The sequence below is a fragment of the Oncorhynchus keta genome, unplaced genomic scaffold, assembly GCF_023373465.1.
Source record: "Oncorhynchus keta strain PuntledgeMale-10-30-2019 unplaced genomic scaffold, Oket_V2 Un_scaffold_14044_pilon_pilon, whole genome shotgun sequence".
Lineage (NCBI taxonomy): Eukaryota > Metazoa > Chordata > Actinopteri > Salmoniformes > Salmonidae > Oncorhynchus > Oncorhynchus keta.
The window spans coordinates 306626-329000 of NW_026290781.1; the positions used below are offsets into that span (position 1 = coordinate 306626).

At 50.9% G+C, this 22375-nt stretch overlaps 1 protein-coding gene across 20 annotated transcripts in view; it reads left to right on the plus strand.

The window, feature by feature from the left end:
• The window catches only part of LOC118382146 (disks large homolog 4-like), a 161767-nt gene that overhangs the window by 131549 nt on the left and 7843 nt on the right, over positions 1-22375 (plus strand). For 11 of the 20 annotated variants that reach the window (XM_052513768.1, XM_052513770.1, XM_052513771.1 and 8 more), the window contains 6 exons: positions 36-195; positions 2860-2962; positions 4439-4541; positions 4628-4804; positions 6424-6509; positions 21949-22050. In XM_052513768.1, the coding sequence (XP_052369728.1) occupies positions 36-195; positions 2860-2962; positions 4439-4541; positions 4628-4804; positions 6424-6509; positions 21949-22050 (731 nt within the window). The remainder of the gene's footprint in view (positions 1-35; positions 196-2859; positions 2963-4438; positions 4542-4627; positions 4805-6423; positions 6510-21948; positions 22051-22375) is intronic. The other 9 variants (XM_052513769.1, XM_052513784.1, XM_052513782.1 and 6 more) reach the window with 1 other exon arrangement.

The window sequence follows — 22375 nt, forward strand, 5'->3', positions numbered from 1 at the left end:
ACAGTGTATTATAATGTCTGTGTGTGGCCTCCCAGTAGAGAGGCCAGGCGGGTGTGTATCCACAGAGGGTTGACTGGTCTGGGGTTTAACATCGTTGGGGGAGAAGACGGAGAGGGAATCTTTATCTCCTTCATCCTGGCTGGAGGACCGGCTGATCTCTCAGGAGAGCTACGCAAGGGAGACCAAATCATCAGCGTGAGTAGTGTTATGTAATGTTATGTAGTGTTATGTAGTGTTATGTAGTGTTATGTAGTGTTATGTAGTGTTATGTAGTGTTATGTAGTGTTATGTAGTGTTATGTAGTGTTATGTAGTGTTATGTAGTGTTGCATAGTGTTATGTAATGTTATGTAGTGTTATGTAGTGTTGCATAGTGTTATGTAATGTTATGTAGTGTTATGTAGTGTTATGTAATGTTATGTAGTGTTATGTAGTGTTGCATAGTGTTATGTAATGTTATGTAGTGTTATGTAGTGTTACATAGTGTTATGTAATGTTATGTAGTGTTACAAAGTGTTATGTAATGTTATGTAGTGTTACGTAGTGTTATGTAGTGTTATGTAGTGTTGCATAGTGTTATGTAATGTTATGTAGTGTTACAAAGTGTTATGTAATGTTATGTAGTGTTATGTAGTGTTACATAGTGTTATGTAATGTTATGTAGTGTTACAAAGTGTTATGTAGTGTTATGTAGTGTTACATAGTGTTATGTAGTGTTATGTAGTGTTGCATAGTGTTATGTAATGTTATGTAGTGTTATGTAGTGTTACATAGTGTTATGTAATGTTATGTAGTGTTACAAAGTGTTATGTAATGTTATGTAGTGTTACATAGTGTTATGTAATGTTATGTAGTGTTACATAGTGTTATGTAATGTTATGTAGTGTTATGTAGTGTTATGTAATGTTATGTAGTGTTATGTAGTGTTGCATAGTGTTATGTAATGTTATGTAGTGTTATGTAGTGTTACATAGTGTTATGTAATGTTATGTAGTGTTATGTAGTGTTACATAGTGTTATGTAATGTTATGTAGTGTTATGTAGTGTTACATAGTGTTATGTAATGTTATGTAGTGTTATGTAGTGTTATGTAATGTTATGTAGTGTTATGTAGTGTTGCATAGTGTTATGTAATGTTATGTAATGTTATGTAGTGTTATGTAGTGTTACATAGTGTTATGTAATGTTATGTAGTGTTTTGTAGTGTTATGTAATGTTATGTAGTATTATGTAGTGTTACATACTATTATGTAATGTTATGTAGTGTTACATAGTGTTATGTAATGTTTTGTAGTGTTACATAGTATTATGTAATGTTATGTAGTCTTATTTAGTGTTATGTAATGTTATGTAATGTTATGTAGTGTTACATAGTGTTATGTAATGTTATGTAGTGTTATGTAGTGTTATGTAATGTTATGTAATGTTATGTAGTGTTACATAGTGTTATGTAATGTTATGTAGTGTTATGTAGTGTTATGTAATGTTATGTAATGTTATGTAGTGTTACATAGTGTTATGTAATGTTATGTAGTGTTACATAGTGTTATGTAATGTTATGTAGTGTTACATAGTGTTATGTAATGTTATGTAGTGTTACATAGTATTATGTAATGTTATGTAGTCTTATTTAGTGTTATGTAATGTTATGTAATGTTATGTAGTGTTACGTAGTGTTATGTAATGTTATGTAGTGTTATGTAGTGTTACATAGTGTTATGTAATGTTATGTAGTGTTATGTAGTGTTATGTAATGTTATGTAGTGTTACATAGTGTTATGTAATGTTATGTAGTGTTATGTAGTGTTATGTAATGTTATGTAGTGTTATGTAGTGTTGCATAGTGTTATGTAATGTTATGTAGTGTTATGTAATGTTATGTAGTGTTACATAGTGTTATGTAATGTTATGTAGTGTTACATAGTGTTATGTAGTGTTATGTAGTGTTACATAGTGTTATGTAGTGTTATGTAGTGTTACATAATGTTATGTAGTGTTACATAGTGTTATGTAATGTTTTGTAGTGTTATTTAATGTTACATAGTGTTATGTAGTGTTACATAGTGTTATGTGATGTAATGTCTGCTAAATGACTTAAATGTAAATGTTATGTAACATAGTGTTAAATGATGTTTTTGTAGTGTTATGTTATGTAGTGTTACAAAGTGTTATGTAATGTCATGTAGTGTTACATAGTACATAGTACATTACATATGTAGTCTTATTTAGTGTTATGTAATGTTATGTAGTCTTATTTAGTGTTATGTAATGTTATGTTACATAGTGTTACATAGTTATTTGACTATTTTGACCCCACGGGGTGAGATTTAATTTTTAATTTTACCTTTATTTAACCAGGCAAGTCAGTTAAGAACAAATTCTTATTTTCAATGACGGCCTAGGAACAGTGGGTTAACTGCCTGTTCAGGGGCAGAACGACAGATTTGTACCTTGTCAGCTCGGGGATTCGAACTTGCAACCTTTCGGTTACTAGACCAACGCTCTAACCACTAGGCTACCCTGCCGCCCCATGTAGTCTTATGTAATCTTATGTTGTGTTATGTTATGTAAGTCTTGCTATGCAAGTGTTACATAGCATATATGTAGTCTTATTTAGTGTAATGTTACAGTACAGTATTGTGTTATGTAATGCTATATAGTGTTATGTAGTGTTATATAGTGTTATGTAGTGTTATATAGTGTTATGTAATGTTATGTAGTGGTACATAGTGCTGTGTAGTGTTACATAGTGTAATGTAGTGTCACATAGTGTTATGTAGTGTTATGTAATGCTAGGTGTTGTGTAGTGTTATGTCATAATGTAATATTATGTAATGTAATGGTTATAACTCCTCTGCAGGTGAACGGTGTGGATCTCAGACATGCGACTCATGAACAGGCTGCAGCAGCTCTGAAGAATGCTGGACAGACTGTAACTATCATCGCTCAGTACAGACCTGAGGGTAAGAATATTACAGACCACTACAGACCACTACAGACCTGAGGGTAAGAATATTACAGACCACTACAGACCTGAGGGTAAGAATATCACAGACCACTACAGACCACTACAGACCACTACAGACCTGAGGGTAAGAATATTACAGACCACTACAGACCACTACAGACCTGAGGGTAAGAATATCACAGACCACTACAGACCACTACAGACCTGAGGGTAAGAATATCACAGACCACTACAGACCTGAGGGTAAGACTATTACAGACCACTACAGACCTGAGGGTAAGAATATCACAGACCACTACAGACCACTACAGACCTGAGTGTAAGAAAATCACAGACCACCACAGACCTGAGGGTAAGAATATTACAGACCACTACAGACCACTACAGACCACTACAGACCTGAGGGTAATAATATCACAGACCACTACAGACCACTACAGACCTGAGGGTAATAATATTACAGACCACTACAGACCACTACAGACCTGAGGGTAAGAATATCACAGACCACTACAGACCACTACAGCCCACTACAGACCTGAGGGTAAGAATATCACAGACCACTACAGACCACTACAGCCCACTACAGACCTGAGGGTAATAATATCACAGACCACTACAGACCTGTGGGTAATAATATCACAGACCACTACAGACCACTACAGACCACTACAGACCTGAGGGTAATAATATCACAGACCTCTACAGACCACTACAGACCTGAGGGTAATAATATCACAGACTGACCAGGACCACTACAGACCACTACAGACCTGAGGGTAATAATATCACAGACTGACCAGGACCAACCCTGTTTAGACCAGAGGAAAGAGTGCTTCCTACTGGCCCTCCAACACCACTTCCAGCAGCATCTGGTCTCCCATCCAGGGACTGACCAGGACCAACCCTGTTTAGACCAGAGGAAAGAGTGCCTCCTACTGCACCTCCAACACCACTTCCAGCAGCATCTGGTCTCCCATCCAGGGACTGACCAGGACCAACCCTGTTTAGACCTGAGGAAAGAGTGCCTCCTACTGGACCTCCAACACCACTTCCAGCAGAATCTGGTCTCCCATCCAGGGACTGACCAGGACCAACCCTGCTTAGACCAGAGGAAAGAGTGCCTCCTACTGGCCCTCCAACAACTCTTCCAGCAGCATCTGGTCTCCCATCCAGGGACTGACCAGGACCAACCTAGTCATTGATTTCATGAACCTTATTTGTAAGGCTACATATATTAATATGGTCTATGTTCAGCCCCTTCCTGCTTATCAGAGAGACATAAATATGGAACAGAACAAATAAAGCAAGAGAAAAATATACATTCAGCAGTCCATTCATCAATTTGTGTGTGTGTGTGTGTGTGTGTGTGTGTGTGTGTGTGTGTGTGTGTGTGTGTGTGTGTGTGTGTGTGTGTGTGTGTGTGTGTGTGTGTGTGTGTGTGTGTGTGTGTGTGTGTGTGTGTGTGTAGAATACAGCAGGTTTGAGGCTAAGATCCACGACCTGAGAGAACAGATGATGAACAGTAGCATGAGCTCTGGGACCCTCCGAGCCAACAGGACCTTCTATGTCAGGTAAAGTAGTGTCATGATAATGTAGCCCTATGTCATGCTAATGTCTCCCTGACATACTAATGTAGCTCTATGTCCTCTCTATGCAGGGCCCTGTTTGACTATGATAAAACAGCAGACTGTGGGCTGTTGAGCCAGGCATTGGGCTTTAACTTCGGGGAGGTGCTCCATGTGACTGACTGTAGTGATGAAGAGTGGTGGACTGCTAGGAGACTGGGACAACAGGGACAACTGGAGGAACTAGGGTATATACCCAGCAAACACAGGTAGGTAACACACCTAACGCGGGTAACGCACCTGATGCTGAGGGGGACCACACTTAACACTGAGGGGACCAGACCTAACACTGAGGGGGACCACACCTAACACTGAGGGGGACCACACCTAACGCTGAGGGGGACGACACCTAACGCTGAGGGGGACCACACCTAACGCTGAGGGGGACCACACCTAACGCTGAGGGGACCACACCTAACGCTGAGGGGGACCACACCTAACGCTGAGGGGACCAGACCTAACACTGAGGGGACCACACCTAACGCTGAGGGGGACCAAACCTAACACTGAGGGGGACCACACCTAACACTGAGGGGGACCAAACCTAACGCTGAGGGGGACCACACCTAACGCTGAGGGGGACCACACCTAACGCTGAGGGGGACCAGACCTAACACTGAGGGGACCAGACCTAACACTGAGGGGGACCACACCTAACGCTGAGGGGACCAGACCTAACACTGAGGGGGACCACACCTAACGCTGAGGGGGACCACACCTAACGCTGAGGGGACCAGACCTAACACTGAGGGGGACCACACCTAACACTGAGGGGGACCAAACCTAACACTGGGGGGGGTGACACCTAACGCTGAAGGGACCACACCTAACGCTGAGGGAGACCACACCTAACGCTGAGGGGGACACCTAACGCTGAGGGGGACCACACCTAACACTGAGGGGAGGACACCTAACACTGGGGGGACCACACCTAACACTGAGGGGGACCACACTTAACGCTGAGGGGGACCAGACCTAACACTGAGGGGGACCACACCTAACACTGAGGGGACCACACCTAACGCTGAGGGGGACCAGACCTAACACTGAGGGGGACCACACCTAACACTGAGGGGGACCACACCTAACACTGAGGGGGACCACACCTAACGCTGGGGGACCAGACCTAACGCTGAGGGGGACCAGACCTAACACTGAGGGGGACCACACCTAACGCTGAGGGGGACCACACCTAACACTGAGGGGGACCACACCTAACACTGAGGGGGACCAGACCTAACACTGAGGGGGACCACACCTAACACTGAGGGGGACCACACCTAACACTGAGGGGGACCAGACCTAACGCTGAGGGGGACCACACCTAACACTGAGGGGGACCACACCTAACACTGAGGGGGACCACACCTAACACTGGGGGGGACGACACCTAACGCTGAGGGGGACCACACCTAACGCTGAGGGGGACCACACCTAACGCTGGGGGACCAGACCTAACGCTGAGGGGGACCAGACCTAACACTGAGGGGGGACCACACCTAACGCTGAGGGGGACCACACCTAACACTGAGGGGGACCACACCTAACACTGAGGGGGACCACACCTAACACTGAGGGGGACGACACCTAACGCTGAGGGGGACCACACCTAACACTGAGGGGACCACACCTAACGCTGAGGGGAACCAGACCTAACACTGAGGGGGACCACACCTTACGCTGAGGGGGACCAGACCTAACACTGAGGGGGACCACACCTAACACCTAAGTTAATACAGTTAACCCCCTCCTGTGTGTTTCTGTGAGTGGTCTCTAATGACGCAGTATGTAGTGCCATGTTAATGTAGCCCTATGTCTCTCTATGCAGGGTGGAGAGGAAGGAGTGGTCTCGTATGAAGAATAAGGACCGCAGCAGCTTTGTTCAGAGCTATGAAACTGTTACACAGATAGAAGGTAGGTCTGACCTGTGACCTCAGATTATTTTATTTGTCTGAAATGGTGGTAGTTTCAGCCAGTAGAACTGAAGTGGAGGGTGTGTATCCCACTCCGGCCACAAGATGGCAGTCTGACACAACCAGTGATGCTATAACTCTGAGCTATTCAATTGGGGGTATGCGGCCCCCTAGGGATCCTCTGAGGTACTGTAGGTAGTCTCTGCCCCCCTAGGGATCCTCTGAGGTACTGTAGGGAGTCTCTGCTCCCCTAGGGATCCACTGAGGTACTGTAGGGAGTCTCTGCTCCCCTAGGGATCCTCTGAGGTACTGTAGGAAGTCTCTGCTCCCCTAGGGATCCACTGAGGTACTGTAGGAAGTCTCTGCCCCCCTAGGGATCCACTGAGGTACTGTAGGAAGTCTCTGCTCCCCTAGGGATCCCCTGAGGTACTGTAGGGAGTCTCTGCCCCCCTAGGGATCCACTGAGGCACTGTAGGGAGTCTCTGCCCCTCTAGGGATCCACTGAGGTACTGTAGGGAGTCTCTGCTCCCCCAGGGATCCTCTGTGGTACTGTAGGGAGTCTCTGCTCCCCTAGGGATCCTCTGTGGTACTGTAGGGAGTCTCTGCTCCCCTAGGGATCCTCTGTGGTAATGTAGGGAGTCTCTGTCCCCCTAGGGATCCACTGAGGTACTGTAGGAAGTCTCTGCCCCCCTAGGGATCCCCTGAGGTACTGTAGGGAGTCTCTGCTCCCATAGGGATCAACTGAGGTACTGTAGGGAGCCTCTGTCCCCCTAGGGATCCCCTGAGGTACTGTAGGGAGTCTCTGCTCCCATAGGGATCAACTGAGGTACTGTAGGGAGCCTCTGTCCCCCTAGGGATCCCCTGAGGTACTGTAGGGAGTCTCTGCTCCCCTAGGGATCCACTGAGGTACTGTAGGTAGTCTCTGCCCCCCTAGGGATCCCCTGAGGTACTGTAGGGAGTCTCTGCCCCCCTAGGGATCCACTGAGGTACTGTAGGTAGTCTCTGCCCCCCTAGGGATCCCCTGAGGTACTGTAGGGAGTCTCTGCCCCCCTAGGGATCCACTGAGGTACTGTAGGGAGTCTCTGCCCCTCTAGGGATCCACTGAGGTACTGTAGGGAGTCTCTGCCCCCCTAGGGATCTGCTGTTGTACTGTAGGGAGTCTCTGCCCCCCTAGGGATCTGCTGTGGTACTGTAGGAAGTCTCTGCCGCCCTAGGGATCCTCTGTGGTACTGTAGGGAGTCTCTGTCCCCCTAGGGATCCGCCGAGGTACTGTAGGGAGTCTCTGCCCCCCTAGGGATCCTCTGAGGTACTGTAGGGAGTCTCTGCCCCCCCTAGGGATCCTCTGAGGTACTGTAGGGAGTCTCTGCCCCCCCTAGGGATCCTCTGAGGTACTGTAGGGAGTCTCTGCCCCCCCTAGGTATCCTCTGAGGTACTGTAGGGAGTCTCTGCCCCCCTAGGGATCTGCTGTGGTACTGTAGGAAGTCTCTGTCTCCCTAGGGATCCACTGAGGTACTGTAGGGAGTCTCTGCCCCCCCTAGGGATCCACTGAGGTACTGTAGGGAGTCTCTGCCCCCCTAGGGATCCACTGAGGTACTGTAGGGAGTCTCTGCCCCCTAGGGATCCACTGAGGTACTGTAGGGAGTCTCTGCCCCCCTAGGGATCCACTGAGGTACTGTAGGGAGTCTCTGCCCCCCCTAGGGATCCACTGAGGTACTGTAGGGAGTCTCTGCCCCCCCTAGGGATCCACTGAGGTACTGTAGGGAGTCTCTGCCCCCCTAGGGATCTGCTGTGGTACTGTAGGAAGTCTCTGTCTCCCTAGGGATCCTCTGAGGTACTGTAGGGAGTCTCTGTCTCCCTAGGGATCTGCTGTGGTACTGTAGGAAGTCTCTGTCTCCCTAGGGATACTCTGAGGTACTGTAGGAAGTCTCTGTCTCCCTAGGGATCCTCTGGGGTACTGTAGGAAGTCTCTGTCTCCCTAGGGATCCTCTGAGGTACTGTAGGGAGTCTCTGCCCCCCTAGGGATCTGCTGTGGTACTGTAGGAAGTCTCTGTCTCCCTAGGGATCCTCTGAGGTACTGTAGGAAGTCTCTGTCTCCCTAGGGATCCACTGAGGTACTGTAGGAAGTCTCTGTCTCCCTAGGGATCCACTGAGGTACTGTAGGAAGTCTCTGTCTCCCTAGGGATCCTCTGAGGTACTGTAGGGAGTCTCTGCCCCCCCTAGGGATCCACTGAGGTACTGTAGGGAGTCTCTGCCCCCCTAGGGATCTGCTGTGGTACTGTAGGAAGTCTCTGTCTCCCTAGGGATCCTCTGAGGTACTGTAGGGAGTCTCTGCCCCCCCTAGGTATCCACTGAGGTACTGTAGGGAGTCTCTGCCCCCCCTAGGTATCCACTGAGGTACTGTAGGTAGTCTCTGTCTCCCCCTAGGGATCCACTGAGGTACTGTAGGTAGTCTCTGTCTCCCCCCCCTAGGGATCTGCTGTGGTACTGTAGGAAGTCTCTGTCTCCCTAGGGATCCACTGAGGTACTGTAGGGAGTCTCTGCCCCCCCCTAGGGATCCACTGAGGTACTGTAGGAAGTCTCTGCCCCCCCTAGGGATCTGCTGTGGTACTGTAGGAAGTCTCTGTCTCCCTAGGGATCCACTGAGGTACTGTAGGAAGTCTCTGTCTCCCTAGGGATCCACTGAGGTACTGTAGGGAGTCTCTGCTCCCCCCTAGGGATCCTCTGAGGTACTGTAGGGAGTCTCTGCCCCCCTAGGGATCTGCTGTGGTACTGTAGGAAGTCTCTGTCTCCCTAGGGATCCACTGAGGTACTGTAGGGAGTCTCTGCCCCCCCCTAGGGATCCACTGAGGTACTGTAGGGAGTCTCTGCCCCCCTAGGGATCTGCTGTGGTACTGTAGGAAGTCTCTGTCTCCCTAGGGATCCACTGAGGTACTGTAGGGAGTCTCTGCCCCCCTAGGGATCCACTGAGGTACTGTAGGAAGTCTCTGTCTCCCTAGGGATCCACTGAGGTACTGTAGGGAGTCTCTGCCCCCCCTAGGGATCTGCTGTGGTACTGTAGGAAGTCTCTGTCTCCCTAGGGATCTGCTGTGGTACTGTAGGGAGTCTCTGCCCCCCCTAGGGATCCCCTGAGGTACTGTAGGGAGTCTCTGCCCCCCTAGGTATCCTCTGAGGTACTGTAGGGAGTCTCTGCCCCCCTAGGGATCCACTGAGGTACTGTAGGGAGTCTCTGCCCCCCCCTAGGGATCCACTGAGGTACTGTAGGGAGTCTCTGCCCCCCTAGGGATCCACTGAGGTACTGTAGGGAGTCTCTGCCCCCCCCTAGGGATCCCCTGAGGTACTGTAGGGAGTCTCTGCCCCCCCCTAGGGATCCACTGAGGTACTGTAGGGAGTCTCTGCCCCCCCATAGGGATCTGCTGTGGTACTGTAGGAAGTCTCTGTCTCCCTAGGGATCCACTGAGGTACTGTAGGGAGTCTCTGCCCCCCTAGGGATCCACTGAGGTACTGTAGGGAGTCTCTGCCCCCCTAGGGATCCACTGAGGTACTGTAGGGAGTCTCTGCCCCCCCCTAGGGATCCTCTGAGGTACTGTAGGGAGTCTCTGTCCCCCTAGGGATCCACTGAGGTACTGTAGGTAGTCTCTGCCCCCCTAGGGATCCCCTGATGTACTGTAGGGAGTCTCTGCCCCCCTAGGGATCCACTGAGGTACTGTAGGGAGTCTCTGCCCCTCTAGGGATCCACTGAGGTACTGTAGGGAGTCTCTGCCCCCCTAGGGATCTGCTGTTGTACTGTAGGGAGTCTCTGCCCCCCTAGGGATCTGCTGTGGTACTGTAGGAAGTCTCTGCCGCCCTAGGGATCCTCTGTGGTACTGTAGGGAGTCTCTGTCCCCCTAGGGATCCGCCGAGGTACTGTAGGGAGTCTCTGCCCCCCTAGGGATCCTCTGAGGTACTGTAGGGAGTCTCTGCTCCCCCTAGGGATCTGCTGTGGTACTGTAGGAAGTCTCTGTCTCCCTAGGGATCCACTGAGGTACTGTAGGGAGTCTCTGCCCCCCCTAGGGATCCACTGAGGTACTGTAGGGAGTCTCTGCCCCCCTAGGGATCCACTGAGGTACTGTAGGGAGTCTCTGCCCCCCCTAGGGATCCACTGAGGTACTGTAGGGAGTCTCTGCCCCCCTAGGGATCCACTGAGGTACTGTAGGGAGTCTCTGCCCCCCCTAGGGATCCACTGAGGTACTGTAGGGAGTCTCTGCCCCCCCTAGGGATCCACTGAGGTACTGTAGGGAGTCTCTGCCCCCCTAGGGATCTGCTGTGGTACTGTAGGAAGTCTCTGTCTCCCTAGGGATCCTCTGAGGTACTGTAGGGAGTCTCTGCCCCCTAGGGATCCTCTGAGGTACTGTAGGGAGTCTCTGCTCCCCCCCTAGGGATCCACTGAGGTACTGTAGGTAGTCTCTGTCTCCCCCTAGGGATCTGCTGTGGTACTGTAGGAAGTCTCTGTCTCCCTAGGGATCCACTGAGGTACTGTAGGGAGTCTCTGCCCCCCCCTAGGGATCCACTGAGGTACTGTAGGAAGTCTCTGCCCCCCCTAGGGATCTGCTGTGGTACTGTAGGAAGTCTCTGTCTCCCTAGGGATCCACTGAGGTACTGTAGGAAGTCTCTGTCTCCCTAGGGATCCACTGAGGTACTGTAGGGAGTCTCTGCTCCCCCTAGGGATCCTCTGAGGTACTGTAGGGAGTCTCTGCCCCCTAGGGATCTGCTGTGGTACTGTAGGAAGTCTCTGTCTCCTAGGGATCCACTGAGGTACTGTAGGGAGTCTCTGCCCCCCTAGGGATCCACTGAGGTACTGTAGGGAGTCTCTGCCCCCTAGGGATCTGCTGTGGTACTGTAGGAAGTCTCTGTCTCCCTAGGGATCCACTGAGGTACTGTAGGGAGACTCTGCCCCCCTAGGGATCCAGTGTGGGACTGTAGGAAGGCTTTGTCTCCCTAGGGATCCACTGAGGTACTGTAGGGAGTCTCTGCCCCCCCTAGGGATCTGCTGTGGTACTGTAGGAAGTCTCTGTCTCCCTAGGGATCTGCTGTGGTACTGTAGGGAGTCTCTGCCCCCCTAGGGATCCCCTGAGGTACTGTAGGGAGTCTCTGCCCCCTAGGTATCCTCTGAGGTACTGTAGGAGTCTCTGCCCCCTAGGGATCCCTGAGGTACTGTAGGGAGTCTCTGCCCCCCTAGGGATCCACTGAGGTACTGTAGGGAGTCTCTGCCCCCATAGGGATCTGCTGTGGTACTGTAGGAAGTCTCTGTCTCCCTAGGGATCCACTGAGGTACTGTAGGGAGTCTCTGCCCCCCTAGGGATCCACTGAGGTACTGTAGGGAGTCTCTGCCCCCCCCTAGGGATCCACTGAGGTACTGTAGGGAGTCTCTGCCCCCCCCTAGGGATCCACTGTGGTACTGTAGGGAGTCTCTGCCCCCCTAGGGATCCACTGAGGTACTGTAGGGAGTCTCTGCCCCCCCCTAGGGATCCCCTGAGGTACTGTAGGGAGTCTCTGCCCCCCTAGGGATCCACTGAGGTACTGTAGGGAGTCTCTGCCCCCCTAGGGATCCACTGAGGTACTGTAGGGAGTCTCTGCCCCCCTAGGGATCCACTGAGGTACTGTAGGGAGTCTCTGCCCCCCTAGGGATCCACTGTGGTACTGTAGGGAGTCTCTGCCCCCCCTAGGGATCCACTGAGGTACTGTAGGGAGTCTCTGCCCCCCTAGGGATCCCCTGAGGTACTGTAGGGAGTCTCTGCCCCCCTAGGGATCCACTGAGGTACTGTAGGGAGTCTCTGCCCCCCCCTAGGGATCCCCTGAGGTACTGTAGGGAGTCTCTGCCCCCCCTAGGGATCCACTGAGGTACTGTAGGTAGTCTCTGCCCCCCTAGGGATCCACTGAGGTACTGTAGGAAGTCTCTGTCTCCCCCTAGGGATCCACTGAGGTACTGTAGGGAGTCTCTGTCTCCCCCTAGGGATCCACTGTGGTACTGTAGGGAGTCTCTGCTCCCCCTAGGGATCCACTGAGGTACTGTAGGAAGTCTCTGCTCCCCCCTAGGGATCCACTGAGGTACTGTAGGAAGTCTCTGTCTCCCCCTAGGGATCCACTGAGGTACTGCATGACTCTGTGAAAATATACATATTTAATTATTTTAAGTGAAAAAAACATTTGTATGTACTTAAATGTTTGAATGAATATCACTAGCAACAACAGAAAATAGAAACACAACATGCAACAATGTTAATGAGTTGACAAAGTTCCATTTCTTATCAAGAAATCAGTGAATTGAAATAAATTAATTAGGCCCTAATCTATGCATTTCACATGACTGGGAATACAGATATGCATCTGTTGGCCACAGATACACAGATGGGGCGGCAGGTAGCCTAGTGGTTAGAGTGTTGGGCCAATAACCAGCAGGTAGCCTAGTGGTTAGAGTGTTGGGCCAATAACCAGCAGGTAGCCTAGTAGTTAGAGTGTTGGGCCAGTAACCAGCAGGTAGCCTAGTGGTTAGAGTGTTGGACCAATAACCAGCAGGTAGCCTAGTGGTTAGAGTGTTGGGCCAGTAACCAGCAGGTAGCCTAGTGGTTAGAGTGTTGGGCCAGTAACCAGCAGGTAGCCTAGTGGTTAGAGTGTTGGGCCAGTAACCAGCAGGTAGCCTAGTGGTTAGAGTGTTGGGCCAATAACCAGCAGGTAGCCTAGTGGTTAGAGTGTTGGGCCTGTTACCAGCAGGTAGCCTAGTGGTTAGAGTGTTGGGCCTGTTACCAGCAGGTAGCCTAGTGGTTAGAGTGTTGGGCCAATAACCAGCAGGTAGCCCAGTGGTTAGAGTGTTGGGCCAGTAACCAGCAGGAAGCCTAGTGGTTAGAGTGTTGGGCCAATAACCAGCAGGTAGCCTAGTGGTTAGAGTGTTGGGCCAGTAACCAGCAGGAAGCCTAGTGGTTAGAGTGTTGGGCCAATAACCAGCAGGTAGCCTAGTGGTTAGAGTGTTGGACCAATAACCAGCAGGTAGCCTAGTGGTTAGAGCGTTGGGCCAGTAACCAGCAGGTAGCCTAGTGGTTAGAGTGTTGGGCCAATAACCAGCAGGTAGCCTAGTGGTTAGAGTGTTGGGCCTGTTACCAGCAGGTAGCCTAGTGGTTAGAGTGTTGGGCCTGTTACCAGCAGGTAGCCTAGTGGTTAGAGTGTTGGGCCAGTAACCAGCAGGTAGCCTAGTGGTTAGAGTGTTGGGCCAATAACCAGCAGGTAGCCTAGTGGTTAGAGTGTTGGACCAATAACCAGCAGGTAGCCTAGTGGTTAGAGTGTTGGGCCAATAACCAGCAGGTAGCCTAGTGGTTAGAGCGTTGGGCCAATAACCAGCAGGTAGCCTAGTGGTTAGAGCGTTGGGCCTGTTACCAGCAGGTAGTCTAGTGGTTAGAGCGTTGGGCCAATAACCAGCAGGTAGCCTAGTGGTTAGAGCGTTGGGCCAGTAACCAGCAGGTAGTCTAGTGGTTAGAGTGTTGGGCCAATAACCAGCAGGTAGCCTAGTGGTTAGAGTGTTGGACCAATAACCAGCAGGTAGCCTAGTGGTTAGAGTGTTGGGCCAATAACCAGCAGGTAGCCTAGTGGTTAGAGCGTTGGGCCAATAACCAGCAGGTAGCCTAGTGGTTAGAGCGTTGGGCCTGTTACCAGCAGGTAGTCTAGTGGTTAGAGCGTTGGTCCAATAACCAGCAGGTAGCCTAGTGGTTAGAGCGTTGGGCCAGTAACCAGCAGGTAGTCTAGTGGTTAGAGTGTTGGGCCAATAACCAGCAGGTAGCCTAGTGGTTAGAGTGTTGGGCCAATAACCAGCAGGTAGCCTAGTGGTTAGAGTGTTGGGCCAATAACCAGCAGGTAGCCTAGTGGTTAGAGTGTTGGGCCAGTAACCAGCAGGTAGCCTAGTGGTTAGAGTGTTGGGCCAATAACCAGCAGGTAGTCTAGTTGTTAGAGTGTTGGGCCAATAACCAGCAGGTAGCCTAGTGGTTAGAGTGTTGGGCCAGTAACCAGCAGGTAGCCTAATGGTTAGAGTGTTGGGCCTGTTACCAGCAGGTAGCCTAGTGGTTAGAGTGTTGGGCCAATAACCAGCAGGTAGCCTAGTGGTTAAAGCGTTGGACCAGTAACCAGCAGGTAGCCTAGTGGTTAGAGCGTTGGGCCAGTAACCATCAGGTAGCCTAGTGGTTAGAGTGTTGGGCCAATAACCAGCAGGTAGCCTAGTGGTTAGAGTGTTGGGCCAGTAACCAGCAGGTAGCCTAGTGGTTAGAGTGTTGGGCCAATAACCAGCAGGTAGCCTAGTGGTTAGAGTGTTGGGCCAGTAACCAGCAGGTAGCCTAGTGGTTAGAGTGTTGGGCCAATAACCAGCAGGTAGCCTAGTGGTTAGAGTGTTGGGCCAATAACCAGCAGGTAGCCTAGTGGTTAGAGTGTTGGGCCAATAACCAGCAGGTAGCCTAGTGGTTAGAGTGTTGGGCCAGTAACCAGCAGGAAGCCTAGTGGTTAGAGTGTTGGGCCAATAACCAGCAGGTAGCCTAGTGGTTAGAGTGTTGGACCAATAACCAGCAGGTAGCCTAGTGGTTAGAGTGTTGGGCCAGTAACCAGCAGGTAGCCTAGTTGTTAGAGTGTTGGGCCAATAACCAGCAGGTAGCCTAGTGGTTAGAGTGTTGGGCCTGTTACCAGCAGGTAGCCTAGTGGTTAGAGTGTTGGGCCTGTTACCAGCAGGTAGCCTAGTGGTTAGAGTGTTGGGCCAATAACCAGCAGGTAGCCTAGTGGTTAGAGTGTTGGGCCAGTAACCAGCAGGTAGCCTAGTGGTTAGAGTGTTGGGCCAATAACCAGCAGGTAGCCTAGTGGTTAGAGTGTTGGGCCAATAACCAGCAGGTAGCCTAGTGGTTAGAGTGTTGGGCCAATAACCAGCAGGTAGCCTAGTGGTTAGAGCGTTGGACCAGTAACCAGCAGGTAGCCTATTGGTTAGAGTGTTGGGCCAGTAACCAGCAGGTAGCCTAGTGGTTAGAGTGTTGGGCCTGTTACCAGCAGGTAGCCTAGTGGTTAGAGTGTTGGGCCTGTTACCAGCAGGTAGCCTAGTGGTTAGAGTGTTGGGCCAATAACCAGCAGGTAGCCTAGTAGTTAGAGTGTTGGGCCAGTAACCAGCAGGTAGCCTAGTGGTTAGAGTGTTGGGCCAATAACCAGCAGGTAGCCTAGTGGTTAGAGTGTTGGGCCAGTAACCAGCAGGTAGCCTAGTGGTTAGAGTGTTGGGCCAGTAACCAGCAGGTAGCCTAGTGGTTAGAGTGTTGGGCCAGTAACCAGCAGGTAGCCTAGTGGTTAGAGTGTTGGGCCAGTAACCAGCAGGTAGCCTAGTGGTTAGAGTGTTGGGCCAATAACCAGCAGGTAGCCTAGTGGTTAGAGTGTTGGGCCTGTTACCAGCAGGTAGCCTAGTGGTTAGAGTGTTGGGCCTGTTACCAGCAGGTAGCCTAGTGGTTAGAGTGTTGGGCCAATAACCAGCAGGTAGCCCAGTGGTTAGAGTGTTGGGCCAGTAACCAGCAGGAAGCCTAGTGGTTAGAGTGTTGGGCCAATAACCAGCAGGTAGCCTAGTGGTTAGAGTGTTGGGCCAGTAACCAGCAGGAAGCCTAGTGGTTAGAGTGTTGGGCCAATAACCAGCAGGTAGCCTAGTGGTTAGAGTGTTGGACCAATAACCAGCAGGTAGCCTAGTGGTTAGAGCGTTGGGCCAGTAACCAGCAGGTAGCCTAGTGGTTAGAGTGTTGGGCCAATAACCAGCAGGTAGCCTAGTGGTTAGAGTGTTGGGCCTGTTACCAGCAGGTAGCCTAGTGGTTAGAGTGTTGGGCCTGTTACCAGCAGGTAGCCTAGTGGTTAGAGTGTTGGGCCAGTAACCAGCAGGTAGCCTAGTGGTTAGAGTGTTGGGCCAATAACCAGCAGGTAGCCTAGTGGTTAGAGTGTTGGACCAATAACCAGCAGGTAGCCTAGTGGTTAGAGTGTTGGGCCAATAACCAGCAGGTAGCCTAGTGGTTAGAGCGTTGGGCCAATAACCAGCAGGTAGCCTAGTGGTTAGAGCGTTGGGCCTGTTACCAGCAGGTAGTCTAGTGGTTAGAGCGTTGGGCCAATAACCAGCAGGTAGCCTAGTGGTTAGAGCGTTGGGCCAGTAACCAGCAGGTAGTCTAGTGGTTAGAGTGTTGGGCCAATAACCAGCAGGTAGCCTAGTGGTTAGAGTGTTGGACCAATAACCAGCAGGTAGCCTAGTGGTTAGAGTGTTGGGCCAATAACCAGCAGGTAGCCTAGTGGTTAGAGCGTTGGGCCAATAACCAGCAGGTAGCCTAGTGGTTAGAGCGTTGGGCCTGTTACCAGCAGGTAGTCTAGTGGTTAGAGCGTTGGTCCAATAACCAGCAGGTAGCCTAGTGGTTAGAGCGTTGGGCCAGTAACCAGCAGGTAGTCTAGTGGTTAGAGTGTTGGGCCAATAACCAGCAGGTAGCCTAGTGGTTAGAGTGTTGGGCCAATAACCAGCAGGTAGCCTAGTGGTTAGAGTGTTGGGCCAATAACCAGCAGGTAGCCTAGTGGTTAGAGTGTTGGGCCAGTAACCAGCAGGTAGCCTAGTGGTTAGAGTGTTGGGCCAATAACCAGCAGGTAGTCTAGTTGTTAGAGTGTTGGGCCAATAACCAGCAGGTAGCCTAGTGGTTAGAGTGTTGGGCCAGTAACCAGCAGGTAGCCTAATGGTTAGAGTGTTGGGCCTGTTACCAGCAGGTAGCCTAGTGGTTAGAGTGTTGGGCCAATAACCAGCAGGTAGCCTAGTGGTTAAAGCGTTGGACCAGTAACCAGCAGGTAGCCTAGTGGTTAGAGCGTTGGGCCAGTAACCATCAGGTAGCCTAGTGGTTAGAGTGTTGGGCCAATAACCAGCAGGTAGCCTAGTGGTTAGAGTGTTGGGCCAGTAACCAGCAGGTAGCCTAGTGGTTAGAGTGTTGGGCCAATAACCAGCAGGTAGCCTAGTGGTTAGAGTGTTGGGCCAGTAACCAGCAGGTAGCCTAGTGGTTAGAGTGTTGGGCCAATAACCAGCAGGTAGCCTAGTGGTTAGAGTGTTGGGCCAATAACCAGCAGGTAGCCTAGTGGTTAGAGTGTTGGGCCAATAACCAGCAGGTAGCCTAGTGGTTAGAGTGTTGGGCCAGTAACCAGCAGGAAGCCTAGTGGTTAGAGTGTTGGGCCAATAACCAGCAGGTAGCCTAGTGGTTAGAGTGTTGGACCAATAACCAGCAGGTAGCCTAGTGGTTAGAGTGTTGGGCCAGTAACCAGCAGGTAGCCTAGTTGTTAGAGGGTTGGGCCAATAACCAGCAGGTAGCCTAGTGGTTAGAGTGTTGGGCCTGTTACCAGCAGGTAGCCTAGTGGTTAGAGTGGTGGGCCTGTTACCAGCAGGTAGCCTAGTGGTTAGAGTGTTGGGCCAATAACCAGCAGGTAGCCTAGTGGTTAGAGTGTTGGGCCAGTAACCAGCAGGTAGCCTAGTGGTTAGAGTGTTGGGCCAATAACCAGCAGGTAGCCTAGTGGTTAGAGTGTTGGGCCAATAACCAGCAGGTAGCCTAGTGGTTAGAGTGTTGGGCCAATAACCAGCAGGTAGCCTAGTGGTTAGAGCGTTGGACCAGTAACCAGCAGGTAGCCTAGTGGTTAGAGTGTTGGGCCAGTAACCAGCAGGTAGCCTAGTGGTTAGAGTGTTGGGCCTGTTACCAGCAGGTAGCCTAGTGGTTAGAGTGTTGGGCCTGTTACCAGCAGGTAGCCTAGTGGTTAGAGTGTTGGGCCAATAACCAGCAGGTAGCCTAGTAGTTAGAGTGTTGGGCCAGTAACCAGCAGGTAGCCTAGTGGTTAGAGTGTTGGGCCAATAACCAGCAGGTAGCCTAGTGGTTAGAGTGTTGGGCCAGTAACCAGCAGGTAGCCTAGTGGTTAGAGTGTTGGGCCAGTAACCAGCAGGTAGCCTAGTGGTTAGAGTGTTGGGCCAGTAACCAGCAGGTAGCCTAGTGGTTAGAGTGTTGGGCCAGTAACCAGCAGGTAGCCTAGTGGTTAGAGTGTTGGGCCAGTAACCAGCAGGTAGCCTAGTGGTTAGAGTGTTGGGCCTGTTACCAGCAGGTAGCCTAGTGGTTAGAGTGTTGGGCCAATAACCAGCAGGTAGCCTAGTGGTTAGAGTGTTGGGCCTGTTACCAGCAGGTAGCCTAGTGGTTAGAGTGTTGGGCCAATAACCAGCAGGTAGCCTAGTGGTTAGAGTGTTGGGCCAGTAACCAGCAGGTAGCCTAGTGGTTAGAGTGTTGGGCCAATAACCAGCAGGTAGCCTAGTGGTTAGAGCGTTGGGCCTGTTACCAGCAGGTAGCCTAGTGGTTAGAGCGTTGGGCCTGTTACCAGCAGGTAGCCTAGTGGTTAGAGTGTTGGGCCTGTTACCAGCAGGTAGCCTAGTGGTTAGAGTGTTGGGCCTGTTACCAGCAGGTAGCATAGTGGTTAGAGTGTTGGGCCAGTAACCAGCAGGTAGCCTAGTGGTTAGAGTGTTGGGCCAGTAACCAGCAGGTAGCCTAGTGGTTAGAGTGTTGGGCCAGTAACCAGCAGGTAGCCTAGTGGTTAGAGCATTGGGCCAATAACCAGCAGGTAGTCTAGTGGTTAGAGTGTTGGGCCAGTAACCAGCAGGTAGCCTAGTGGTTAGAGTGTTGGGCCAGTAACCAGCAGGTAGCCTAGTGGTTAGAGCATTGGGCCAATAACCAGCAGGTAGTCTAGTGGTTAGAGTGTTGGGCCAGTAACCAGCAGGTAGCCTAGTGGTTAGAGTGTTGGGCCAGTAACCAGCAGGTAGCCTAGTGGTTAGAGTGTTGGGCCAATAACCAGCAGGTAGCCTAGTGGTTAGAGCGTTGGACCAATAACCAGCAGGTAGCCTAGTGGTTAGAGTGTTAGGCCAGTAACCAGCAGGTAGCCCAGTGGTTAGAGTATTGGGCCAGTAACCGAAAGGTTTCGAGATCGAATCCCTGAGCTGACAAGGTAAAACTCTGTCGTTCTGCCACTGAACAGGCAGTTAACCCACTGTTGCTAGGCCGTCATTGAAAATAAGAATTTGTTCTTTACTAACTTGCCTCGTAAAATAAAGGTTAAATAAAAATTAAAAAATACCTTTAAAAAAACAGTCAGTATCTGCTGTGACCACCATTTGCTTCATGCAGCGCGACACATCTCATGTTCCTGGGTCCCTGGGAGTAATGCCCTGGGTCCCTGGGAGTAATGCCCTGGGAGGAAGTCCCTGGGAGTAATGCCCTGGGTCCCTGGGAGTAAGGCCCTGGGTCCCTGGGAGTAAGGCCCTGGGTCCCTGGGAGTAAGTCCCTGGGAGTAAGGCCCTGGGTCCCTGGGAGTAAGGCCCTGGGAGTAAGGCCCTGGGTCCCTTGGAGTAAGGCCCTGGGTCCCTTGGAGTAAGGCCCTGGGTCCCTGGGAGTAATGCCCTGGGAGGAAGTCCCTTGGAGTAATGCCCTGGGAGGAAGTCCCTTGGAGTAATGCCCTGGGAGGAAGTCCCTTGGAGTAATGCCCTGGGAGGAAGTCCCTTGGAGTAATGCCCTGGGAGGAAGTCCCTTGGAGTAATGCCCTGGGAGGAAGTCCCTTGGAGTAAGGCCCTGGGTCCCTGGGAGTAATGCCCTGGGAGGAAGTCCCTTGGAGTAATGCCCTGGGAGGAAGTCCCTTGGAGTAATGCCCTGGGAGGAAGTCCCTTGGAGTAATGCCCTGGGAGGAAGTCCCTTGGAGTAATGCCCTGGGAGGAAGTCCCTTGGAGTAATGCCCTGGGAGGAAGTCCCTTGGAGTAATGCCCTGGGAGGAAGTCCCTTGGAGTAATGCCCTGGGAGGAAGTCCCTTGGAGTAATGCCCTGGGAGGAAGTCCCTTGGAGTAATGCCCTGGGAGGAAGTCCCTTGGAGTAATGCCCTGGGTCCCTTGGAGTAATGCCCTGGGAGGAAGTCCCTTGGAGTAATGCCCTGGGAGGAAGTCCCTTGGAGTAATGCCCTGGGAGGAAGTCCCTTGGAGTAATGCCCTGGGAGGAAGTCCCTTGGAGTAATGCCCTGGGAGGAAGTCCCTTGGAGTAATGCCCTGGGAGGAAGTCCCTTGGAGTAAGGCCCTGGGTCCCTGGGAGTAAGGCCCTGGGAGTAAGGCCCTGGGAGTAAGGCCCTGGGAGGAAGGCCCTGGGAGGAAGTCCCTGGGAGGAAGGCCCTGGGTCCCTGGGAGTAAGGCCCTGGGGGAAGTCCCTGGGTCCCTGGGAGTAAGGCCCTGGGAGGAAGGCCCTGGGAGGAAGGCCCTGGGTCCCTGGGAGGAAGGCCCTGGGAGGAAGTCCCTGGGTCCCTGGAAGGAAGGCCCTGGGGGAAGGCCCTGGGAGGAAGGCCCTGGGTTTGCCTGGGAGGAAGTCCCTTGGTTTGCCTGGGAGTAAGGCCCTGGGTCCCTGGGAGGAAGTCCCTGGGAGGAAGTCCCTGGGAGGAAGGCCCTGGGAGGAAGGCCCTGGGAGGAAGGCCCTGGGAGGAAGTCCCTGGGAGGAAGGCCCTGGGTTTGCCTGGGAGTAAGGCCCTGGGTCCCTGATTAAGAAAATCTATAACTGTATTTCTCTCTCTCTCCAGTCCACTATGTGAGGCCTATCATTATACTGGGTCCTACTAAAGACAGAGTGACCTCTAACCTCCCCCTCTCTCTCTCTCTCTCTCTCTCTCTCTCTCTCTCTCTCTCTCTCTCTCTCTCTCTCTCTCTCTCTCTCTCTCTCTCCAGTCCACTATGTGAGGCCTATCATTATACTGGGTCCTACTAAAGACAGAGTGACCTCTAACGTCTCTCTCTCTCTCTCTCTCTCTCTCTCTCTCTCTCTCTCTCTCTCTCTCTCTCTCTCTCTCCAGTCCACTATGTGAGGCCTATCATTATACTGGGTCCTACTAAAGACAAAGTGACCTCTAACCTCTCTCTCTCTCTCCAGTCCACTATGTGAGGCCTATCATTATACTGGGTCCTACTAAAGACAGAGTGACCTCTAACCTCCCTCTCTCTCTCTCTCTCCAGTCCACTATGTGAGGCCTATCATTATACTGGGTCCTACTAAAGACAGAGTGACTTCTAACCTCTCTCTCTCTCTCTCTCTCTCTCTCTCTCTCTCTCTCCATTCCACTATGTGAGGCCTATCATTATACTGGGTCCTACTAAAGACAGAGTGACCTCTAACCTCCCTCTCTCTCTCTCTCCAGTCCACTATGTGAGGCCTATCATTATACTGGGTCCTACTAAAGACAGAGTGACTTCTAACCTCTCTCTCTCTCTCTCTCTCTCTCTCTCTCTCTCTCTCTCTCTCTCTCTCTCTCTCTAGTCCACTATGTGAGGCCTATCATTATACTGGGTCCTACTAAAGACAGAGTGACCTCTAACCCTCTCTCTCTCTCTCTCTCTCTCTCTCCAGTCCACTATGTGAGGCCTATCATTATACTGGGTCCTACTAAAGACAGAGTCAATGATGATCTTCTCTCTGAGTTTCCTGACAAGTTTGGTTCCTGTGTTCCACGTGAGTATTACTATCAAATATAGGTACTACTACAGGTACTATATACACATAGGTACTACTATAGGTACTATATACACATAGGTACTACTATAGACCCTGTGTTCCACGTGAGTATTACTATCAAATATAGGTACTACTACAGGTACTATATACACATAGGTACTACTATAGACCCTGTGTTCCACGTGAGTATTACTATCAAATATAGGTACTACAACAGGTACTATATACACATAGGTACTACTATAGGTACTATATACACATAGGTACTACTATAGACCCTGTGTTCCACGTGAGTATTACTATCAAATATAGGTACTACAAC